Genomic DNA, 23224 nt, shown 5'->3' with positions numbered 1-23224 from the left:
ACAACGGCCCATGTGCCCAGAAAGAGGCCATGGAGCTGTAACTGTGTGTGTGTGTGTGTGTGTGTGTGTGTGTGTGTGTGTGTTGGGAAGGGGGGGGGACGTTCCCGAGGGGCTTCTGGAGGCTGACCACAGTGCCTCACGTGTGGGTAGGACACAGCAGTTAAGGTGGACATGCAGGTGCAGGCGATGGGGGAGGGGGAGGTGTTGTGGGGGGAGGTGAAGGTAGACTGGGGAGCACAGGAGATTTCCTAGGGAAACCTCCAGAAAGAGTGGGTGTCTCCTAGAGTGTGACTGGCTGGGACCGTGGAGGAGGAAGGAAGGTTCTCAGCAGGAAGCACCACGAGGGAGACACCGAGGCCCTCAGAGATTGTAGTCACTGGGCTGAGGAGGAACCGAGTGGAGGAAGCTTTCCTGGAGGAGGTGACTCCGGGCTGGCTGGTGCACATCTGGGCCTGGTATCGACCCTTGCCTTCGGTCTGCCTTAGGTCAGCAGTGCTCAGACCCATCTCTGTGGGTGGCCCACCTCCCCCAGGCCCAGGGTGGCATTGCCTGCTGGGCCATCGGCCAGGGCTTGGTACTGGCGCCCTTCCTTGGGGGGTGATGGGCTCTGGCCTTCCACATGTCTGAAGACCTCTGCCCAATCTGGCTGTAGTGAGGGAATGGACTGGAAGGTGTAGACGTTGTCCCCTGTGGTCCCCTTCTCCCTTCTGGGAAAGCCTGCTCCTCGCTGTCATCTGTCCTGGGTATGTGCACACGTCCACCTGTCCTCACGTGGACGTGTCCCTGGGCATGAGTCTGTGTGGGTACGTACATGCATTGTTGTGGCCGTGCGCGTGTGTGGAGTGAGAGTGCACCCGATGGCGCCTGTGTGCGTGCAAACCAGGGAAATCTCTGCCCTGTCCTTATTCTTCCTTGCGAACCAAGAGACTTTCCCTGAGCACCCCCACGTGCCAGGCTCCACGCAGGGCACTGGGGACATGGAGGTGCAGGCCGATCGGGCATGGGTCTTAGGAGTCCCACAGTCAAGCAGAGGGGACACACACACACAGACACGCAGACACATGCACTGGGTGCAAGATGAGAACATAGATTGGCTTGGCCTGGCTGTTGCTGTAGGACCCAGAAGGGGGCCCACGGTGAGGTGCACAAGGGTCTCCAAGGGTCTCCTCTGGGGCCTGCAGGATGGGATGAACTGGCGTCCTCTGTGGGGAGGAGCCCTGGGAAAGGGGCACCTGGAGCTGAGCCTGGTGAGCCTGGTGTGGGGAACAGCCAGCTGGGAAAGCGGATGCCTTGCACTGACCTGGGAAATTTTGAACAGACATGCTCAGGTCATGGCCCTAAGTTTTAAATGAGCCATCACCATTTAAAAATCAGAATCTTTTATATTTAAAAAACCTCAGATTTCCAGCTTCTCTTGAATCATGGGAAGCTGTGGCTGCCCTGGGCCCCCTGTGGCTGCACTGAACAACCAGGAGGCTGCTACCCTTGATCCTGAAAACTCCAGCCCTGCACTGCCATCAAGTGTAAGACCTCTGGAAAAGAAGGTCCGAATTGGAAGCCAGAGATCACGGATTCTTGTGTTTGTAGGGACTGCTTGTATACCTCTAGTAACAGGCAGCTCCTTACGTCACAAGATATATGATTTGAAGTGCAGGTTTTAGACCTTTAAAAAAAAAATGGGGTAGGATGCCTGGGTGGTTCAGTTGGTTGGGCATCTGCCTTCAGCTTAGATCGTGATCTCAGGGTCCTGGGATTGAGCCCCGCGTCTGGCTCTTTGCTCAGCGGGGAGTCTGCTTCTCCCTCTTTCTCTTCCTCTGTGCTCTCCCTTGCTCTCAAATAAATAAATAAAATCTTTAAAAAGAAAAATTGGGATACATATACATATTACCTAAAAGTTGCCATCTTAATCATTTTAAGTGTACAATTTAATGGCATTAAGTATATTCAGGTGCTGTATATTACGTGCGGTGAGACCATCAGCACTGTCTGTTTCCCTCTCCTTCCCATCACTCCAAATAGAAACTCTTATCATTAAGCCGTACCCTCCACGCCGTACCCTCCGCGCTCAGTCTCCGGTCACCTCTAGTCTGCTTTCCATCTCTAGGAGTTTGCTTAAGAGGTGTTTTGTGTAAGTGGACTCCTACAATATTTGTGTCTGGCTTTTGTCATTCAGCTTATTATCAGCGTTTGTCCATATTGCAGCGTGTATCAGAACTTTTGTTCCTTTTTATATGGGAGCCACATTCCGTGGTACGGACCTCCCACACCCCATGCATCTGTTCACCTGTGGATGCGTGGTTGGCTTGCATCTGCCTTTGGCTGTTAGGAATAACACTGTTCTGCACATTTGCATACAAGTCTGCGTATGTGTCTGTGTCCCTGTTTTCAAGGCTTTGGGTATATATCCGGGAGCGGAATTCCTGGGTCATGCAGTCATTCTGTCTTTCACTTTCTGGGGGAGCCGCCAAACTACTTTCCACAGTGACTATACCATTTTATGGGGACCACTTGTCTGCTGCCCTGGCCAGGTTGGGGAATGACAGGAGGGCCTGACTGAGTGGCCTTGTATGTCCGTCCTCACCCCCTCTCTCCCTCTGTTGACAGAGTCGCCCCAGGAAAGGCCAGGCTCCCGGCGCAGTCTGCCTGGCAGCCTGTCAGAGAAGAGCCCCAGCATGGAGCCCTCGGCCGCTACGCCGTTCCGGGTCACGGTAACTATCTCTGCGTCACCACCGCCACCTGGCCTGGGGTGCTGCTCTGCGACCCCGCGGGCCCCCTTCCTGGAGTCTCACGGACCGGGAGAGCATCCAGCCTCCCTCGTTCTAGGTATCCGATCGCTCAGCTGCTCCCACTCTCGGTGGCTCAGCCTGTGGGTCACGTGGGGGTCCCATCCTGTGAGGGAGGGGGCAGACACAGAGGACAGACAGCCCTGCAGCCGTGGGGCCCGGAGCAAGCTGGCCGGGGGAGAGAGAGAGAGTCGTTCGAGGCCAGATAAACCCAGCATCCCCTGTGCATGTGCGCACCACACTTTCTCGACTCTTAGGACGGTTTTCATTTTTACATGGGAATATCTCTCTCATGTTACAGCTCGCTGTGTGTCACAATTTCATTGCTGTGTTTTTTTCTTTCTTGGAGAGACATAAAAGAATGCTGTATCTTAAAACTGATGATGTCTTGGAATTGACAAAACACAGCGTACATACTTCAGCTGTTGATTCTCATAGGCCCACGGCACACACCTTTTTCTTACAAACCTGAACAACTTTGCGGAGATAGAACGCGGTGACCCTTGATGCCTGACTCTCTGTGTCCTTGCCCAGCACTTATGGTTTCACATGCCTTTTCTTCCCCGTTCAGCATGTTACCATGTGCTTCTCAGTCCGGAGCTCCGTCAGCCCCTGGAGGAGGAGTAGAGTCAGGAGAGTAGAAGCCACCACGGCTTCTCTTCTGGGGGCTCATGGCCTGTAGCGGAGCTGGATGTTTGATCATGAGCTCATCCGTCCATTCATTCAGCAGTTTTGTGGCCTGCCAGCTATGTGCCAGACCCCTTTTTTAAGAATGATTTTATTTGTTTATTTATTTATTTGTCAGAGACAGAGAGAGAGAGCGCACAAGCAGGCAGAGAGGCAGGCAGAGGCAGAGAGAGAAGCAGGCTCCCCACCAAGCAAGGAGCCTGATGTGGGACTTGATCCCAGTGACCTGGGCTGAAGGCAGCAGCTTAAGCCACTGAGCCACCCAGGCATCCTGCTAGGCCCCATTCTTGGGAGTGGGGCGCAGTGGGAGGAGCTGGCCACAAGAGCACCAGGTAGACAAAGTTCCTGAACTTATTGGCTCACATTCTGATGTTCAGGTTATGTGCTGTGATTAAAAGCATGCTGCTGTGATAGAGGAAAACAGGAGGGCTTCCTGGAGGTGGTGTGATGTGCTGAGGCCCAGTGGATGAGGAGCCAGTCCTACAGGGAGCAGGAGGAAGAGGGTTTTGGGTGGAGGGAACAGAGAGGGCACAGGCCTGGCTATCACGGTGTGTGATATCAGGGTTCCAGGTGAGTTAAGAATGACTAGCTATTCCTGTGCATTGGGAAGGGTGTCCCCCAGAGGCTGACTTATTATTATTCTTTTTTAAGATTTTATTTATTTATTTATTTATTTATTTATTTAATTTATTTATTAGAGAGAGAGCATGAAGTGGGGAGGGTCAAAGGGAGAAGCAGGCTCTCTGATAAGCAGGGAGCCCAATGCGGCATTTGATCCCTAGACTCCAGGATTATTACTTGAGCTGAAGGCAGTCGCTTAACCAACTGAGCCACCCAGGCACCCCAGAGGCTGACTTTTGAGCTGCGACTTGAAGGGTCAGTGGAATCTGTATAGTCAGGGACAGTGAGAGAGGGAGTTCCAGGTAGGGGAACAGCAGTTGCAAAGGCACAGAGGCACACGAGAAATGGATGCGTTTGTGGACCGGCGAAATGTTTAGTGGGACTGGAGTTGAGGGGGGTAGAGGACAGGGTAGGGCGTGAAGCTGGGAAGCTGGGCGGAGTCTGGCTTAGGTGGAGCATCAAGTGCCAGGCTAAGGGATGCGTGTGTCCCCAGGGCAACTGATTGTCCCACCTGTCTGTGTGCCATAGAAATGCTTGCAAAATACGTTTTTAGGCCCCTTCAAGATCTCAGAGCAGGGGGCCCGGGGCAGAACCTGGATATCTGCATTTTCACAAGCATCCCCAGGTGGTGGTTGAGAACTTCAGGCTCTGAATCAACCTTGGGCCATAAGGAGGCAAGGGAAGCCCCGGCCGAGAGAGTGCGTTCAGGGTCCCTCCCCTGGGTGTGGCGAGGGGGGCCCTGGGAGAGGGTCTCCAGCTGGCAGGGAGGGCCAGGACGCTGACACCTGGGTGACCTGGGTCAACCGCAGCTGAGGCCGAGTCCTGCCTTCCCCAGGCTCTTGGGGGCTACAGCCACGGGGGCCGAGCCTTCAGGGGCCTGAGGGAACACTGACTAATAATAACGTGGCCACCTGCCCTGTGCTTCCGGTCTCACATTTGTGATCTCTTTCAATCCTCGAGACAGCCCTGAAGCTGACACTTTGATCACCCCATTTCACAGTCAAGAAAATTGAGGCTCAGGGAGGGGAAGTCACTCAGCCAAGCCCCAAATGCTAATAAATGGCCGAGCCAAGACTGGGACCCAGCCTGTCTGACGGCAGAGGGCGAGCGTGCTGTGAGGAGGAGAGCTGTTCCCCCCCCCCCCCCCCGCGCCCTCCCGGAGCCTCTCAGTGTGGCCTTTTTCCTGTGTCCCCTTGTTTGGCTGCTCCGATAGAGGCACCATCCCACCTTGATGTGGCTGTCGCTCGCAGGTCTTTAACTGTTGGGTAGCCTTGTCTTCCCTGCAGTGGCCTCTTCGCTCTGTGTCCTGGTGCGGAGCCCACATGTGGGCAGAGCCAGCCGCAGCCCTCTGAGCCCCCAGGCCCAGGAGTCATTGTCCGTCCTGCTCTGCTGGGTTCTGCAGGCCGGGAGACATGGTCACTTGCCATCTTCCCCACTTCTCACAGCAGCCCCGAGGGGAGGGACCACGAGCAGCTCCATTGCACAGATGAGGGGACTGAGGTTGAGGGACATGAAGTCGTTTGCCTCTTGTCACACCGCTCCGAGGGAAGGAGCCAGGCGTGGGTGCCAGTGCTGGTGGACGCTCGCGTGTTGTGTCCTTCTCTGTGCACTTTGGTCCTTTTCTGTGTGCGGCAGTTAAGGAAAGAGATGGGAGATTCTTTCCTTTTTTTTTTTTTTTAAGGTTTATTTGTTTATTAGAGAGAGCATGCATGTGAGCAGTGGGGAGGGACAGAGGGAGAGGGAGACAGAGGGAGAGAGAATTTCAAGTAGACTCTGCGCTGAGAGCAGAGCCTGAAACGGGGCTCGATCCCACAACCCTGAGATCATGATCTGAGCCAAAATCAAGAGTCGGACGCTTAACTGACTGAGCCACCAGGCGCCGCAAGGGGTATGAGTTTCTATCCTGGGCTGGTGCTCACGGTTCGTTTCGGAGGTGTTGGTGAGCTCAGAGGTAGGGATCTGTGTTCGAATCCTGGCTCTTCTGTGACCTCGTCAGTCACTCAGCCTCTCTGAGCTTTGTGTCCTTATCAGTCAAGTGTGGAATGTCCACCCTTCCTTGGAGGACTGTGGTGGACCTTCGCGAGGCCTGGCGCCTACAGACCCAAGTCTGACCCACAGTAGACACTTAATACAAAAAATCCACTGCTGTCTTTGGAATTGTGTTTGCCTCTTTGGCTTTAGAACAGTACAGATCTAGGGAGAGTCAGGATGGAAAGTGGAGGACAGGGTGTTTGGGGGAGGGTGGGCAGTGTGCCTGGTTTGAGTGTTGGTGACGCTCTTGTACCCAGACTCTGTGAAGGGCCCAAAGTCCACCCTCTTCCCCTACCCTGGCTTACACTTTCTCATAGGCGCTCCGACAAGTCACATCTGACTGCTGCTCTGTGCAGCCCCCCGAGGGAACTCGGGGAACATGGTTTTGCCTGGGGGAGACAGGGCAGACTGCACAGGATATATTTGAATAACTGGTGTCTTCGCTGCCATCTGAAACCCGGATGACAGATGTCACCACCTCTTACAGAAGTGCCCCTTTGCAACCAGTAGTTTAATGAAGAAGCAACATGTTGTGTTGTATATCATCTTGACTTCCTCCATGAAGACTAGAGCCTGGGCGGGCCTGGGCTTGTGCAAGCTCGCTGTCCAGCTGGGAGTGGGCCACTCGGACCGCATGGAGCTGGGGGGCTCCTGTGTGCCCTGAGGGCTGTGGAGGACCCCGGATGAGGGCAGGATGGGAAAGGAAACTGGAAGTAGGTGACCAAATGGACGTCCTGCCCATCTTGGGCTGTCAGCTCTCGGGCTCCAAAGAGATGCTGAGGCCAAGATTCAAACCCAGATCTGTTTTCTCTGGACCAGTAGGGAATCCTGGAAAGGAGAGAGGGGCAGAGAGGGCAGGCAGGCAGCAAGCCCGGGGGGCCCCGTATCGGCACAGACTGTCAGGCAGAGTCCAGAGGCTCCGCATGGGCCCATCTCCCTTTCTGAAGCCCAGGCAGGCACCCTTAGCGTAGCGGTGTGCTGCCCCTGTCACCGGCCACCCCGTGTTGGGAAGTCATGGTTTGATTTGGGGGGAAAGCCGTGGTGACGGTTCCTGGTCTCTCCACAGGTCCCCTCAGCCCACCACCTTCCCCAGACCCAACTTCCCCTGGTGTAGGCTGGGTCCTTCCCCTCTCCCTCCTCCGCCCCCACCCCCTCCCTTCGACCTTGAGGAGAGCTGGCAAGGCTGGGGTGTGGGAGGTGGCAGAGGCTCTGGGAAACTTGACAGCCAATTGATTCCTCCTCGGGAAGTTGAAAGTGGAGAATCGTGTTTGAAGGTTTAGCTGAAATTAGGTCTCAGGGCTATTTTTTGCAAGATGGAGAAGGAGACGTGTCAGGGAGGGGAAGGCCCAGGGGGTTGGCGGAAGCTGCAGATAAACTCCGTGCTGGGTTGATTGCAGATGCTTCTAGAAGGGGGTCTTCATTCCCTTCAATCGTCCACTTCTACTGGATGCTCCTTCGTGTGCACCCTCGTGGGTCCTGGAGCTGTGATGGAGGTGTGGCTGGGGTGCTGTGGGCACCCAGAACCAGGGGCAGTCGCTGTTGGCTAGGAAGGGCAGGGAAGAATTCCTAGAGGCATCCTAGGGAGGCTCAGAGATGCTGAGCTTTGAGGGATGTGTAGGAGTTTGTCAGCAACAAAGGGAGAAGAGTGTATCCCAGCTGGGGGAGACAGAAGCCAATAGGAACAAGCCAATGGCCCCGGGGGATTAGAGTGTTGGGTAAGTTGGAGGCTTGAAGTGAGGAGGGAGGTGGCTGGGGAGGAAAGGGAGTGAGTGAAGGCTCTGAACTTTCCCTGCGGGACATAGGAGCCGCGGAGACTCTGGGTCAGAGTGGAGCCAGCGGATCTCTGGGGTGTCGACTTCAGGATTCCCCAGCCCCTCGCCCCCTTCCCACTCCTGTAGCTTCTCTGCACCTTCCCCACAGGTCAGCTGTCTTCCTGTCACACCCATGTAACAGGCACGTGGACAGAACCTTGAAGGCCTGGGAGGCACCCCTTCCACCCCACCCTTGAGGGCTGTTGGAAATGATCATGAAGCCTTCCTTGGACAGAGGAAGGACTGAAGCTCAGAGAGGGGAGGGTCCTTTCCCGAAGCCACACAGCATATCTGGGCCTGGAACTGAGCCCAGGTCTCGCCGTTCCCTCCGTTTAGCACTCTTTAGCGTTTAGCTTTGCTCTCTCCAGCCCTCTCTCCCCTGCAGTGGAGACCTTCTCCCTGCCTCCATCAGGTTTCCTGGGAGGAGAGGCTGAAGGGAAGGGGCGTCTGTGGCTCCTGCCCACGTACCAGCATACTGCCACCTCTGGGGCTGCCTCTCTGGGTCTGCGAGTGCCCCTTCTCTGCGAGGGCGACTCCAGGAGGCCTTGGGTGAGGAGTGGGCAGAAAAGCTGGTCAGGGTCACAGATCAGATGAGCTAACACTGTCATTGCACATGCTTCAAAATGAAGGCCCAGAGAGGGGAGGCTTGCCTGGAATGCCTGTCGGGGCTCACTCGCTCCTCCACTCCTGGCTGCCCTTGGCCCACATCAAACATGCATTCACATGGGACACATCTATGTCTGTGGTCCCCCAGCCGGTGTGGGGAGGTCAGATGTGCAGCCGTGGTTGACTGTGATGGGACCGTGGCACTGGACCCGGATCAGGGTCCCACAGATGGGTGCCCCTGCCTCTCCTCACAATATCCTGCTCCATGGTGCCCTGTGAGCTGGTCTCCCAGCCCAGCGTCTGGCAAGTGTTTCCCAGATGAGAGGGTGATGGGGAGATCCTTCCTCTACCCCTGCCATTTTGTTATTAAACTGTTCTAATTGTTATTAAACTGTTCAGACGCAAAAGGAAAATTATTATCATTTTGGTCTCTGTCCACCATCCACAGGGAGAGACTCCTTACCTGCAGCGGGAATGTAGGAGCTGGGGACAGTGTCACAGACAACCCAGACACAAAGAGCTGGCCAGGGCAGCCGGGGTGGACCGAGATGCTCTTCAAGTCAGGGATGTCGGACTTGGGACTGTTTGGAACCTCCTGAACCTGAAATCAGGCCTGGAGCCTTGAGCGGGCTGTGATATTTGGTAGGGCTTGGAGGCTGCTGGCCCCATTAATAATGGTATCATTGCCTGACTCTGAGTCTCTGTTTCCCCATCTGTAAATGGGCACAGGAGTCCCTTACTCACAGAGTGGCTGTGAGGGTCTGGTGCCTGGCAAAGGGGAGACATTCAGCCTCCCATTCTGTCCCCCATTCTGGTGGGTGGGGCTCACTCCCGCCAGACCCCTTCCCCCAAATCCTCAGGTAGACAGACAGACTCCCACCCCACCCATCATCTGCTGCCCCAGTGCGACATTGCTTTTGGCAGAGCCTCTAGAGCTCGGCCCAGGCACCAAGAGGTAGAGGTCTGTGTGCAGGGCCACCTCCCACCAGTTGGGGGCAGCAGAGGGCAATGAGTGGCCGCCTGGACAACCACACCCAGAGGAGGGTTGGAAGTCCCAGGGGTTTGTGTGCCCCGCCCAGGGCTGCTGGGGCCCAGCTGAACTGAACTACTAGCCACAAAGCTCACCACTGGGTGGAAGGAAGAACTCAAATCAAGGAGCACCTATGGACAGCTGGGCCTGGCGCTGGTGGCTGAGCTCACTGGACCGAGGTTGGCTGGAGAGCTGGGGTACCCAGGAAGAGGATCCTAATTAGGGCCATTGTAGCGGGTCAAGGCCTGGGGCAAATGCAGCCTTCCAGCAGGAGCAGAGGCGCAGGCTGAGGCAAGCCTTCCTGAGGACCCCTGTCTGCCAAGCCGGCCAGCAGACTCTCCATCGTGGCCATTCTTCCCCTTTTTGCAGTGTCCTGTTCCATTCTCGCCAGGACTTGGGAAGGGAGCAAGACTGGTCTTTTGGTAGAGGCGGGTGGTGGTCAGAGCCTGGGCTGAAAGTCGCACTGACGTGGGTTCGCATCCTAGCTCTGCCAGCCCCTGGCCATTTGGACAGTGATGAAGTCCTTGCAGAGCCTGGCCCACAGCACCAGCCCAGGCTCTGCCGACCATGCTGCTGTTCTCTCCATTTTATAGATGAGAACACTGAGGCTCAGAGAGGGAAGGTGCCTTGTCCCAGGTCACATAGCGAATTGGGGACAGTGCTGGCATTAGAACCTGGGGCTCTGCATCTCCCTGCCTCATCTGGTCTTGGCCCTGCTTCCAGCCAGCGTGGCCCCCAAGGGTCAAGAGGTGTCTGGCAGGGCCAACACTCCTGGCTTGGAACTGTCCCCTCCTCCCACCCCATCCTGTGGCCCCCACAGGCTCTCTTCTGGGTGGGGGGGGGGAAGCAGGAGACTGGCTATGGGGGGCAGGGCTGAGATGCCTTCACTTCCCCACCCCCTCATGGTATGAAAATGAAGCAGTTGCCTCCGTCACATCAAGTGGCATTTGGGTTGGATTATAGACATAATTATCTCTGAGTCTTTGGGTGGGAATTGTTTCCAAAGCCAGGAGGCCCTCTTTGGAGGTGGCAGCAATGACATCTGTTTCCGATACAAGGCCCCACACTGGGATGAGTTACTTATCCTGTGGAATTGCTTAAAGAATGCTTAAACCAAGCCATGATTGTTACTGCTCTGCTCTAGCATCTTAGAGGGTTTGGGGGGTGGGATCCGTCCCCTCCCCCCACCACTGGCACCCCCCAGTCCTGTCCCCGCCTCACAGCCTTTCTATAGGCTGGTCCTGTCCTCCTCATTTCCCTGCCTTGAGAGCTGCTTCCCCCCTCCACACTCCCCTCACTCCAGCAGGCATCCCCTCCCCTAGGCTTCAGAGCACAGACTGTGACTTAACCATCTACCAGACGGTGACTTTCTCAAGGGCAGCGACTGTTTCTGATTTATCTGAACCCTGGGCATTGAGACGGGGCCTCATTGGAGGTGGGCACCTGGATGGGCTTGTGCAGTGAAGGTGTGTGAGAGAGACAGAGGCAGAGAACGAATTTGGTGAGTGAGTGCAGGTTGGGGAAGGGGAGGGGAGTAGAGATCTTTTGGCTTCTGAGAGCCCCACTTGGTGTCTCTGGGGCCGAGTGACCACTCTTCTTGGGAGGAGAGGTCGGGACAAGTCACCCAGACCAGCACAGAGCCCTGGCAAGGACACTGGCCCTTGTTGTGAAATTGACCTTGACTCCTCCTCCTGGGTTCCCAGGATCCCTCAGGGGCAGGGCTCCCAGGTGAGGCAGGCCTACAGATGGTAAATCACCCAGGAGGAGAGAGAGCCTATAAAATCCTCTCCCAAAACGGTGAGTTTTGTATCCTGTAGTGAAAAGGGCTTTAAAAAGCATTGTTCACTCAGGTGGATTTACAGGCCTGTCACCCGCCTCTTGCCCTTCCCTGCCACTAACATTTACTTGTCCCTGGGGCTGGGGCACCCTGGGGTCCTGGTCCTCCTCGGTGGCTCTTGGCACAGGGAAAAACAGGATACCACCTCTTCCCTGCCTTGGGGGCTTAAGGGCTACTCCAGGCCAGCTGGAGGCTTGGGGGACGACCAGAGAGAGGATCCCACTTTCCAGAAGCTTCCTGTGGTCTGGCACAGAGCTGGAGTCTCCCCGCTCCCCCATTGACACCCTTCCTTCTTGAAAGCTGTGGTCTCCAGAAGATCCCTCCCATTTGTTGTCACCTGCAAAAGTGGGTCACCAGGGAGGGGAGAGATACCATACGCCCACCCTGGGAAGGATTTAGACCTCAGCTAGACCAATCCCCTCGTTGTACAGATGGGGAAAGCGAGTCACAGAGAGCCTCGGAGTGTGGTAATGGGATTATGGAAGAGCTTGGGCTCTAGCACAGACTGGATTGACTCCAACTCTGCCACTTCCTAGCTGTGTGACCCCGTGAAAGTTACTTGACCTCTCTGAGCCTCCTTTCTCTCATCGGCACGTCGGATTGTGAGAATTAATGAGGTAAATCCTGTAAATCTCTAATTCAGCGCCTGAAGCTTAGACAGGGCTGAATAAGTACATCTGGTTTACTCTTATTAGCATGTTGGAACATCCCTCATTATTATTAATAGCAGAGCTGGGTTTTGGACTCACATTTCTTGACCCTGAATGTGGTTTTCTTGCCACTCTGCCAGGCAGCCTCTGCCGAGAGTGTTCGCTCAAGCGGAGCGTACAGAGGACCCGGTGACTAAACACCGACGTCAGTGAGTCACCCAGGAAGACTGACTTAGTGCTGGGACCTCAGGCAGGGCCTGGAGGGAGGCAGAGGGAGAAAGTGGAGACCCTGCAGCAGGGGCGAGGCTCCCTGATGGAGTCAGCCTCGCTGCAGCCAGGCGGCCCTTGGTGCCGGACTCCCTACCCCGAGGTCAGAGCTGGCCAAGGGCTTAAAGAGCTGATGGAGTGTTTGTAGCCGTCCAGACCTCTGGAACAGGCTGATTATGCTAAGGCAAGTGTTGGCTAGCCGGAGGATTTATGGGGCAGTGAGTCACTCTCTGACTGCTCTGGGTTATCACGTCCTTTCCGGAGACCTCAGAAATGTGTGTCCGATTTCTGTTCACTGATGCCGCTCTGTCCTGGGGCACTGGCAGGTCCTGGGCCCTGGCACGAGTCAGGAGGGCCTCCCTTGTCTTCATTCCCCCCCACTACCTGCACATGCTCACCCTCTACCTGACTGGGTGTTCCCTTCCTCCTTCCTTGCAGAGTTCCTTAGGAGATGCCTGGACCTGGGTGTCCTCTGCACTGTGTGTGGGCGGGGGGAGGCAGGAGTTAGGCTCCATCTTATCAGCCTGGGCTCAAGTGGTGGTGTGTAACCGGAGGTCAGATGGACCTGTGATCCCTCCATCGGCCTTATAGCTTTCCTACCTCTGTGCCGTTGCCTGTGCTGTGCTTCTGTTTGGAATGTGACTTCCCTACTCCAGATAATCTCAGCAGGATCCCCCACTGCCTCACTTTCAGTGTTTCTATTAGGCTTTCAAAAGCTGCCTCCTCCAGAAAGCCCACCCGGATTGACCCTTAAAAGACTTCCCAGAGCATATTCTCACCTTTCTGCTTTCTCTTGCGTATCATAAATATTTGTTAATTAACTCAGGAAGTGTTTAGGAATACCTGCCAGATGTCCTGCACTGGGAACCCAGGCCCCCACGGCCCCCACAATCCCGTGAGGAAGGGAGGCGTGAAATAAACACCTGTATAAATACGACTGTGATAAGTCTGCAGAGTGACCTGGCCTAATCTGAGGGCATCTGGTAGGCTTCTGAGGAGAGACTGTGAGGAGAGACTGAGGGTGTGCAGGATCCCCTTGGCAAAGGGGGCCTCCATTCCAGGCAGTGGGAACAGCCTATGCCAAGGCCTTGTGGCAGGAGGGACTGGTAATTCTGAAAGTCCCACTGAAGACACTGGGGTTGGAGCCCAGAGGATGAATCATGAGAGGCCGTAGGGGCCTTACCAAGGAGCTAGGCTTTTATCCCCAAGCCCTGGGAGCTGTGAAAAGGGGGTAGAGCTGGTCAGTGCAAGATCTGACCTGCTATTTCAAGAACCCCTCTGGATGCCCTTGGAGAATGGACAGGGAAAGGGAGGCAAGACTGGAGATAGCAAAGCTGCAAAGAGGCTCCTGGGAGTGTCTAGGAAGGGCCAGTGCCACCTCTCTAGCTGGACAATGGGATCCTTGTGGGCGGAAAGTCCCTTCCAGGACTCAGCACATGGGGAGGCCTGGGGAATACACCTTGAAGGAGACTTGACCAGCAGTCTTCCCCCATCAAAAGCGATTTGTGTTCCACAGTTTGCTTTGGTAAACTCCTGCCCTCTGTTTCCTTCTGGCTAAGGGCAGGGCTGTCCCCTGGTGATCAAAGTCCAAGCAATAAAAACCATGACAATGACCATGATGATGATAGTACCTAACATTTGCAAGTGCCGGGAAATGGGCTAAGTTCTTTACATGCATGATCTCATGGACTTGTTACAACAACCTTGAGGTGGCTACCGTTATCCTCATTCTACAGAAATTGAAACAGACTCAGATGGTTAGGTCACTGGCCTTGGGTCCATAGCCATTAAGCAGTGGAACCCTTTGCTACCAGGCCTCTTGGGGGAGGGTGGTGACAAGTATTTGCATTTTTTTTTAAAGATTTTATTTATTTATTTGACAGACAGACAGAGATCACAAGTAGGCAGAGAGGCAGGCAGAGAGAGAGGATGAAGCAAGCTCCCTGCTGAGCAGAAAGCCTAATGCGGGGCCCGATCCCAGGACCCTGGGATCTCCTGGGATCATGACCTGAGCAGAAGGCAGAAGGCAGAGGCTTAAACCCACTGAGCCACCCAGGCGCCCCTGAGTATTTTTATCTTTATTTGCATGTTTCACGACTGTATGTGTGTATTTGTATGTGTGCTTGTCAATGTGTGTGTATCTGTGGGTGGCGGTGGTGAGGAGAGGTGTGTGTTTCTTCATGGGCACACCCCCCTTATGTGTCTTTGTATGCATGCATGCCCTTGAGTTCGTGTGCGTTTCTGACCGTGTGCAGTTCTCCATGTGTTTAAGTGTGGTTAACCGATGAGTGTTTAATGCAAGAGTGACCCTTATGTGCCAAGGTCTAGCCCCCTGCTGACTCTCATGGCTCATAAATTGGTTCTTTTTTGTGTGACCCAAGTAATCTGGCTGCCCTCACCGGGTAAGCTGGAGCGTGGAGGTCTTAGGTTCAAAGGAGCAGGCAGTGGCTATGTGTCATGTGAGCAGAGGGTAGCCTTCGAGTAGGAGGCTACCAGGAAGGCACTGACTTAATCCTGGCTTCGGGTGCCTCCCTTCTGTCCCTTGTCACCATGTCTGACCTTCCACCATTAGTGAGTCATTCCCTGCTGGGACCCTCTTGGAGGGATCCATACCTCCCAGAGAAGCCCGGCAGCCTGCTGAGGGCCGAGCTCCAGGAACAGGGAAGGAAGGAAGACAGGCAGGAGGAACTGTGCATCTGAAGGACTCGGGCAAAGCCAGAGAAGTTGCTGGTACTAGTAGTGCCTGGCCTGGGAGATCCCAGCTGTGGAAGGCAGCTGCTCTAGCTTCTGTTTCTTATATTTATTTATTTATTTATTTATTTGAGAGGCAGCATGAACAGGGATGGGAGAGAGGGAGAACCAGGCTCCCCACCGAGCAGGGAGGGAGCCCGATGTGGGGCTCGATCCCAGGACCCCGGGATCACGACTTGAGCTGAAGGCACACACTTCACTGACCGAGCCACTCGGCACCCCACAGCTTCAGTTTTTTTTTTTTTTTAACTTACTTATTTATTTATCTTTTTAAAAAATATTTTATTTATTTACTTGACAGAGATCACAAGAAGGCAGAGAGGCAGGCAGAGAGAGAGACAGGCCGGAAGAGAGAGATGAGGAAGCAGGCTCCCTGCTGAGCAGAGAGTCCGATGTGGGGCTCGATCCCAGGACCCTGGGATCATGACCTGAACCGAAGGGAGTGGCTTAACCCACTGAGCCACCCAGGCGCCCCGGCTTCAGTTTCTTAGACATCCTGGGTGTCTGTGCCCGAATGGAGCTTGGTGATCACCCAAGCCAACCCTTATGATACATAAGGGAAGACTGAGGCCTGGAGAGAGGAAATGTGGGGAGGCTGAGAGGTTCTTGAAGGCTGGGGTGCTGCAGAGAGCACTGGGTGGGGAGACAGGGCACCAAGGTTCTGCCGTGCTCTGCCACTGCTTTGCTCAGTGACTCTGGGCAAGTGCCCCCCCCCCCCCCCCCCCCCCCCGCGCGCCTTGGGTGCCTTGTCGGTTGGCCTGGGGGCCAGATCTGTGCCCTGCAGCTCTCCCTGTGACTCTGGAAGCGGCACCTCTTCCTGGAGCCTGAGCCTGCCGAGGCATTGGGACGGCCTGCCCAGCCAGTGTCCCCGCCAGTCTCCTCTCCTGGGGTTGAGAGAGGTGGAACTCTCCAGATGAGGTCTTCCCCTCCCTTTCTTGTGCTTTGGGTGTGATTTTGGCATTCGTGCAAAGCTGCAGAAAGATCCTAAGAGACACACCTGTTAAAACAGCTTCCTTCCTTGAAGGCTGTTTGGGCACAGGCCTTAGAGACAGCTGCTGGGGAAGGAGCGGGGCCTGGGCCGAGGGAGAGCCCACCATTAGGAGCGAGGTCTCAGTGGGAGTCAAAGGCAGGCCAGGCCTACTTACTGGTCTGGGGGTTGGAAGGGGAGAGGGCGGTGAAGACAAGATGGCTGATGCAGCCCCAGATGGTGGAGTTGTGGGGAGGGACTCGCCCTTGACAGAGCACCCACTATGTGCCAGGCACAGGGCCTGGCGCTTCACACTCAGGTTCAAAAATGGCTCCAACACCAGCGGTGACATGCCACCTCTGGGTTGCCAAGTGGTGGTTCTGGAATGCAAACCCATGGTCTCCTCCATACTGCCTAGGTGACTCGTGCGTGAGGCATATGTGAGGCTGAGCCTGGGCAAGGCGTCCCCGCCCTGAGCAGCCAGGCCCTCCCCTGTGGTCAGGGAGAGAGGGCACTTCCCTTCTCTCCTCTGGTCTGGCCCGTGGTCCTGGGAGGTTGGGGCTGAGCTGTCAGTTCCCAGTCTGGCCTTCGGGGCCTGTATGCGGGCGCGTATGAGAGGGCCCCCTCCCTGCCCACCCCAGGGGCTAGAGTCCCCAGCTGGACCACCTAAGAGCTCTGTCACTTCCAGCAAGTGGCATCACTTCTCCGAGCCTCTGTTCCCCACCCGCAATCTGCAGCACACATCCTCTCTGCGTTCCCAATAACAGGCACAGGGCTCTTCTGGGCCTCCCTCCGAGGGCTTGGGAGGCGTCCGGTGGGTGCTCCGAGGCAGTGACCCAGCAGAGTAGGAGATCTACAACTTGGTCCTCTCTCTCCATCGGCCTCACTTGGAATTGACTGAAATGGGGGAATGAACAAATCCTGTGTCTAGAATTCTTTCAGGCTCTTGAGAAAGTTTCTCAGAACATCCCAAGGAAGGGGCGTGGTGAGCAAGGTTAGGGCTGGATGTCAGCATGGTGGCATAGTGACAGGAAATGGGTGGGGAAGCTGCTGAGAACTGGGGTCCTTCCCTCCAGGGGGCCCAGGGGACCCGTGGGGATTGGCTGGAAAGGGCAGCTGGCCATCACAGAGAGGGGCAGAGGCTACACAGCCGTCCCCACCCAGTCTCGAGGGCAGCAGCCTCGGGCACAGGGGACCGTGGCCATGGGCTGGGTTCGTAGAGGCTGTACATCCCATCTGGCAGGTTCCGTACTCGCAGAGTGCGCTGGCGGCTCGCTGAGCTTTCAGTCCCTGCTCTGGTGAATGAAAGCTGAGGCCTCCCTCTGAGCAGCCCCAGCCGCCCCCAGCTCACACACTTTGTACACTGGGAGTCTCTGTGAGGTTGCTGTAGAAAAAAGTGCTTGTTTAAAAGCGCTCAAAACTACCAAGCAGGATGACATTCCGTGGCTCCGGGATCATTTTGCAAGCGTGTCCATTCATCCACAGGCATGACACCAGCCTATCCCTGCTGCGAGACAGCCTTCAGGCCCCCGGGGGAGCCCAGACAGACTCCCACCCATGGTGGTCATGTGCCTTCTCAGGGCAAAAGTCGGTGTCTGTGCTTCCGCCAACAGCAGTAATGATAATAGTAAAACTGGCAATAATTGCATGTAGTGGCTGAATATTTACTATTTTACTGGCGATAGCTTGCCTTCCCACAACGCTATAAAGTAGGATCATCATGAGTGTGTTTTACAGAGAGGGACACTGAGGCAGGGAGTAGGCCGCTAGCTGAGAATGGGGAGTGGGGATGAGGGGGGCAGGCAAACCAGGGCTCAGAACTGGCTCCGTGGCAGTCCTAGAAAGTGGACCTCAAGAACCTTGTTTTTCTGAAAGAAGGGACACAGTTTGCTTACTCCCTCTCACTAAGGTTGACTTGGGTTTAGAATAAGATTTTCTGACTGGAAGATGCTTCTTGAATCTGGAGCTGCAGCTGCCTCCAGCAATCACATCCCTGGACCTGCCCATGAGGGTAAGGGAGAAAAAGCTCATCTCTCTTCATCCAAGGCCAGGGCTGGCTGAGAAGCCCAGGAAAGAGGTCAGTAAGCAAGCTGTGAGGCGGGGCAGAGTAGGGAGTCTGGGGTCTTTGATTAACCTTGCTGTGTGATTTTGGGAAAGTCCTTGCCCCTCTCTGGGTCTCATTCACCCTTTTATCCGGTCTTCTGGCTCTGAGTCCCCTTCCAGCTGTGGCTTTCTGGGATGATGAGCAATTGCTAAGCCCGCTATGTGCAGAGCGCTGAGTTGGGTCCTCTAGTGGAAACAAGGTCCTTCAGGGTGTGACGAAGGGTTAACAGGGACCTTCCCCATTCTCCTAAAGAATCATTCTCCCGGGGCACCTGGGTGGCTCAGTGGGTTAAAGCCTCTGCTTTCAGCTCAGGTCACGGTCCCAGGGTTCTGGGATCGAGCCCCGCATTGGGCTCTCTGCTCAGCAGGGGGCCTGCTTCCTCCTCTCTCTCTGCCTGCCTCTCTGCCTACTTGTGATCTGTCAAATAAATAAAATCTTTAAAAAAAAAAAAAAAAAGAATCATTCTCCCAATGGGTAAGAGCCTCCTGTCCTCTTATTAATCTGCACACTGCTTCCTTATAGTTGGTTACTGTGTCTAGCACATAGGAGGCTCTGGATAAATGTGAATGAATGAGTTAATGAATGTTCCAGAGAGTCTGAGACCCCAAGGTCATGGTAGGTTTGGTGGGGGACAATAGTCTTCAGGGTGGAGGCAGCTTGTCAGAGGAGCCTTAAGTCTAGCCCTAGGGGGAGAGGTGGGGAAGAGGAAGTGACACTCATCCCACTCAACCTCCTAGAAGGAAGAAGGCTTTAAAAAAAAACACAAAAAACAAAAAAAAACCCTCAGAAATAGGATAACGCTGTCAATAGCTTCCTAATGACTACATAAATTGTGAAAAATGCCTCATGGTTCTTTGTACCACAAGAGTGTAAAAATTGTGAAATTTTTCTCGGTGTAGAAAATAAAAACCAAGACAAAGTACAAGCCCATTGGGGAACTTGCTTGACAACACCTGTGAGAGAAGAACCCCTCCAAGTTTGCCAGGTGCATCTCCCCTCCCCGCCGACCGGCATGAGGCCAAGGTTGGGGGCACCCAGAGCTTACACAGAAGTGCAGATTCCTGCCTTCATGCCGAGGCTCCCGGAGAGCCTACTGCTCCTGGGCCTGCCACCCTTTGTGGTCCCTCTCCATTGGGGTTTGCTCTCTGGAGGAGGGTCCCTCCTGTGGTCCCTGACACCTAAGAGATATTTGCTGAACTACAGCTGATTAGAGTAGCTTGGGTGACACCGAGCTGCCAAGTAGAGGCATTTGGACCCCACTGCCTGAGAAGGCCTGGATGAGGTGGTGATTGGTGGCAGCCCTGGAGGATGTGCGGAGTTCTGGTGGGTGCCACAGGGACAGGTCTCCTCTGGATGGGAGAGACCGAGGGAGAGGAAGAGTTAAGGGAAATCCTGAAGAGAATGGGTGGGGTGGGGGTGGGGGTGGGAGTCCTCTGGAAAAAACTCTGGCATTAGGCTAGCCTGGAAACGGTGTGTCCTTGGGCAAGTCATCTTACCTCTCTGCTGAGCAAAATTTCTTCATTTGCAGAAAGAAGTAATGGGTTTCTGTCATTTTCTGGTTTGTGTGGGGGACATGAGATGATGTGTCCAGCTAAGGGTTCACCTCATCATGACTAGGGTGCTGGGGTGCGGAGATGGACAGATCCCGCTTAGGGCTTGGCCTATAGCAAAGGTCTACCTCTGGATTATTGTATGACAGATGAAATGTGATCAGATCGCGTACTTGATTTCAGACTGAGTTCCTCTCCCCTTTGCTTCTGTCCTTATATCATCTGGAATTGAGGCTGGGGTGGGGGGTGAGACCCCAGAACTCCTTGCAATTCCTCCCCCAGGGAATTCTTGCCTTCCACGAGTTTTCCTCTTCCTCCAGCCTTCTGTAGTTGCGAGTCCTGGACATCCCAGGCTATGGCTCTGAGCCCCTAAATCTTCCCTCCCCTATAAAGGAAGCACTAGTCAACCTGCCTGCTGTCTCTTCCTTGTGTCTTCCATGGGACCAGGAGCTCCTGGGGTTTGTGGATGGGATTAAGCTCTGTTCTGTGAAGATGGACAGATGAAATGGCCTGCATGGGGGCCCTGCTGAGGTTTGCCGTACTCCTCCTAGGAACGGAACTTTACCCAGCATGGGTCATGAAGGGGACCCTGCAGCAGCCTGCCAAGCAAAGGCCCAGCCTTCTCTCAGAGGTGGCTGCAAATCTTGCAGCAGGCACTAGGCATACTCAGCAAACCCTTCAGCCTCTGCCCCTTGCCTGAGCTAGGTGCTAGGGACCCTGTCCCTGAGGTGGTTGCCCCCGCTGAAATACCAAGGTTCCAGGCAAGGGGCTTCTCCCTAAGGGTCGCCTACTGAAGGAATGGCACGCAGGCCCAGGGGGTCAGGTGGCCAGGGTACGTAACCAGGCGCTGGCCCCAGAGGACCCATCACACGCCTTCCCTCAGAGCCTTAGTTTTCCTCATCTGTAGGACCTCATGAGTGGAGGACGGCACAGTGTCAAGCCGGGACGGGGTGCAGGCTGTGGATTCCTGTGGGTGGGTGGCGGCGTGCCCTCGGCAAGGGAAGGGGTGAGGGGACCCGCCGCGGCCCCGGCGCGGGAGGGGGGAATCCCCGCCCCTTCGCAGCCCCGCCCCCTCGTCCCCAGCACACCGCCCCAACCAACCCCCGCGCTCGGGGGGCTCGGGCTGCCTCGGCCGCGGCCGGCGCGGCTCGACTCGCCGTCGCCATGGCAACAGCGGCTTAGGGGGCGGGGGCGACGTAGCGGGCTGGGCCGGGCGGCGGGCGGCGCGGGGTGGGCTGGGCCGCGCTGCGCGGGCCGGGCCGTCGGCGCTCGGTCGGCGGGCGGGCGGGCGGCGCGGGCCGCGAGCAGCTGGGGCCGAGCCCGAGCCCGCGCCCGCCCTCGGCCGCGCGGCCGCCCGAGCCAGGGCGCGGGTCCCGCGCGGGTCCCGGGCCCGCCGCCGCCGCCGCGCTAACCCCGCCTCCCCTTCTCCCTCTTGTCGCCCCGCGCGCAGGGCTTCCTCAGCCGCCGCCTCAAGGGCTCCATCAAGCGCACCAAGAGCCAGCCCAAGCTGGACCGCAACCACAGCTTCCGCCACATCCTGCCGGGGTTCCGGAGCGCCGCCGCCGCCACCGCCGCCGCCGCCGCGGACAATGAGAGGTGAGCCCGCCGCCACCGGCGCCCGGCCCGGCCTCCGCGCGCCGCCGCCCCGGGATGCGCCCCGGAGGGCGCGGGGACAAAGCGAGAGCCGGGGCTGGGGCGCGCTGGAAGCGGGAGGACACCGCACGCCGCCCTCCGGCAACTTGTGGGGCCACCTCGGACGGGGGGCGGTGCACGGCGGGAGGACCTTTCTCTCTCCCCGCGGGGCGAGGAGGGGGTGCCCGCGGCCCGGGGCGAGGCCGGGCGGTAAGTGCCCTCGCCGAGAAGTCCTGCCTCGTCTCGCCGAGGTGGGCATTGTTTCCCGGGAGGTGCAGTGCCGGGAGCTGGGGACCGAAGTGGCGCCTCCACCCCCAGGACCCATCCCCCTGCCTCTGGAGCCCCCGGGTGTCCGATACAAAAGGCTTTTTCGGCTGGGTTTTGCTGAGACCCAGTGGTGAGGAAAAGGGTGAACATCTGGAGAGGAGGAGCAGGGGGCTGGGCCGCTTAGGGGGCACATCTGCTCTAAGTAGGGCGCGTGCTCCGCTGGGGGCTGGGGTGAGCAGAGGGGGCAGTGCTGGGGGCTTGGAGCTCAGGGGCAGTGCCTGAGGCTAGGGAAGAACGGCCTCATCCTCTCCCAGCCGGGGCAGCTGCTTCCCTCCCTCACCTCTCTACTCCCAGGGGTGTCTCCTGTTCCCTGTTTCCTTTAACTGGGCAAGCCAGGAGCAGGTGTGGAAATTCCAGGGGGAGGTGGCTTGTGGGGCAGAGGAGGAGAGGGAGGAGGTGGTTCAGCCTGCTCCCAGTCACCAGCAACAGAGCAGGCTTCAGCTCGCAAGGGCAAGCCATCCTGTCCGCGTGCGGGGGCACTGGGCGGATACAGTCTCTCCACCCGGGTCCCCCTCCTTGAGCCGTACCAGCCACGGCACCTTTCTGCTTGGGTACAGGCACTGTGATAGATTCCGGTGCCAGTTAGAACGTGTCCCTGCTCAGCTAGTGGAGGTGAAAGAGCAGGCAGGCACCAAGGAGCCTTTTCAGCATTCAGCCCCGACATCTCAGGCCCCTGGCATCTGCCTTCATAGGGCTGTGCCCCTGTGTATGATTGGCAAGTTGGCACTCCCTGTAGGGGAGGCACAGGTAGAATAAAAATGTCTCTCCTCCCCGTTGGTTCCAGCAGGCAGAGGAGTACAAGTTACAGCCCAACTCCTGCCCAAGGTTGAGTGGCTGTTTAACTGACCCCTAGCATCTTCCTGGAGAGTACCCCTCCCATCCCTGGGGAGAATTACTAGACCTTTAATTTCCATCAGCCCAGAGCTGCTCTCTCCATTGCATCCCCACCGCTGCCTGCAGCTGGTCTCCTGCCCCAGCCACCAAGCCCAGCCCGAGGCAGGACCCTCAGCCTTTCTCTGATGGCCGTGGTGCCCCAGGGGACCAGGCGTGCCCTGGCAGGAGCATGCAGCCAGGCCAGAGCTCCGCGCTGGGTGCAGCCACTGCGTCTTTGAAAATCTCGCTTCCCATCTTTGTTATTGTCTGGGCGGCAGGCCACCCGGTTTGCTGCTTTCCTCCCTCCGCCCGGCCCCTGCCTCCGGCTTTCTCCCCCAGGAACATGCCCTTCTCTGCGCTTTCCTTGGCGGGGGTCAGGACCCTCTGCACCCGCATGCGGGGGCTTGTGTACGTACCCCGTTTTGTGTGCATGTGTCGGTTGTCCGGGGAGCAGGAGAGACAGCAGGCGGTCCGGCCTCTGAGTGTGTCTGTCCTCCCGGGAGCAGACAGCACGCATGCCATGTTTACCTCCCTCCAGCGGGAAGCCTGCACCAAGAAGCCGGCAAGTGTTGGCTGGCAACCCGGGCTCCGGGCTGGAGGTCGGGGCATGGCCCAGATGACCTCTAACAGGGCCTGCCCAGCTTGGTCTCAGGTCAGGTCAGCCTTGCCACATGCCTGGGGGGTTCGGGGTGAGGGG

The 23224-nt window shown here is 56.6% G+C and overlaps 1 protein-coding gene across 7 annotated transcripts in view; it reads left to right on the top strand.

Annotated features, from left to right (window-relative positions):
• The window catches only part of DAB2IP (DAB2 interacting protein), a 186078-nt gene that overhangs the window by 81214 nt on the left and 81640 nt on the right, over window positions 1-23224 (top strand). For 6 of the 7 annotated variants that reach the window (XM_059410885.1, XM_059410883.1, XM_059410891.1 and 3 more), the window contains exons 2-3: window positions 2605-2708; window positions 21146-21291. In XM_059410885.1, the coding sequence (XP_059266868.1) occupies window positions 2605-2708; window positions 21146-21291 (250 nt within the window). The other variant, XM_059410888.1, reaches the window with a different exon arrangement.

This window comes from Mustela nigripes, chromosome 9 (assembly GCF_022355385.1).
Source record: "Mustela nigripes isolate SB6536 chromosome 9, MUSNIG.SB6536, whole genome shotgun sequence".
NCBI lineage: Eukaryota > Metazoa > Chordata > Mammalia > Carnivora > Mustelidae > Mustela > Mustela nigripes.
Note: the sequence above shows the minus strand (reverse complement) of the source record. Positions and strands in the feature narration are given on the sequence as shown.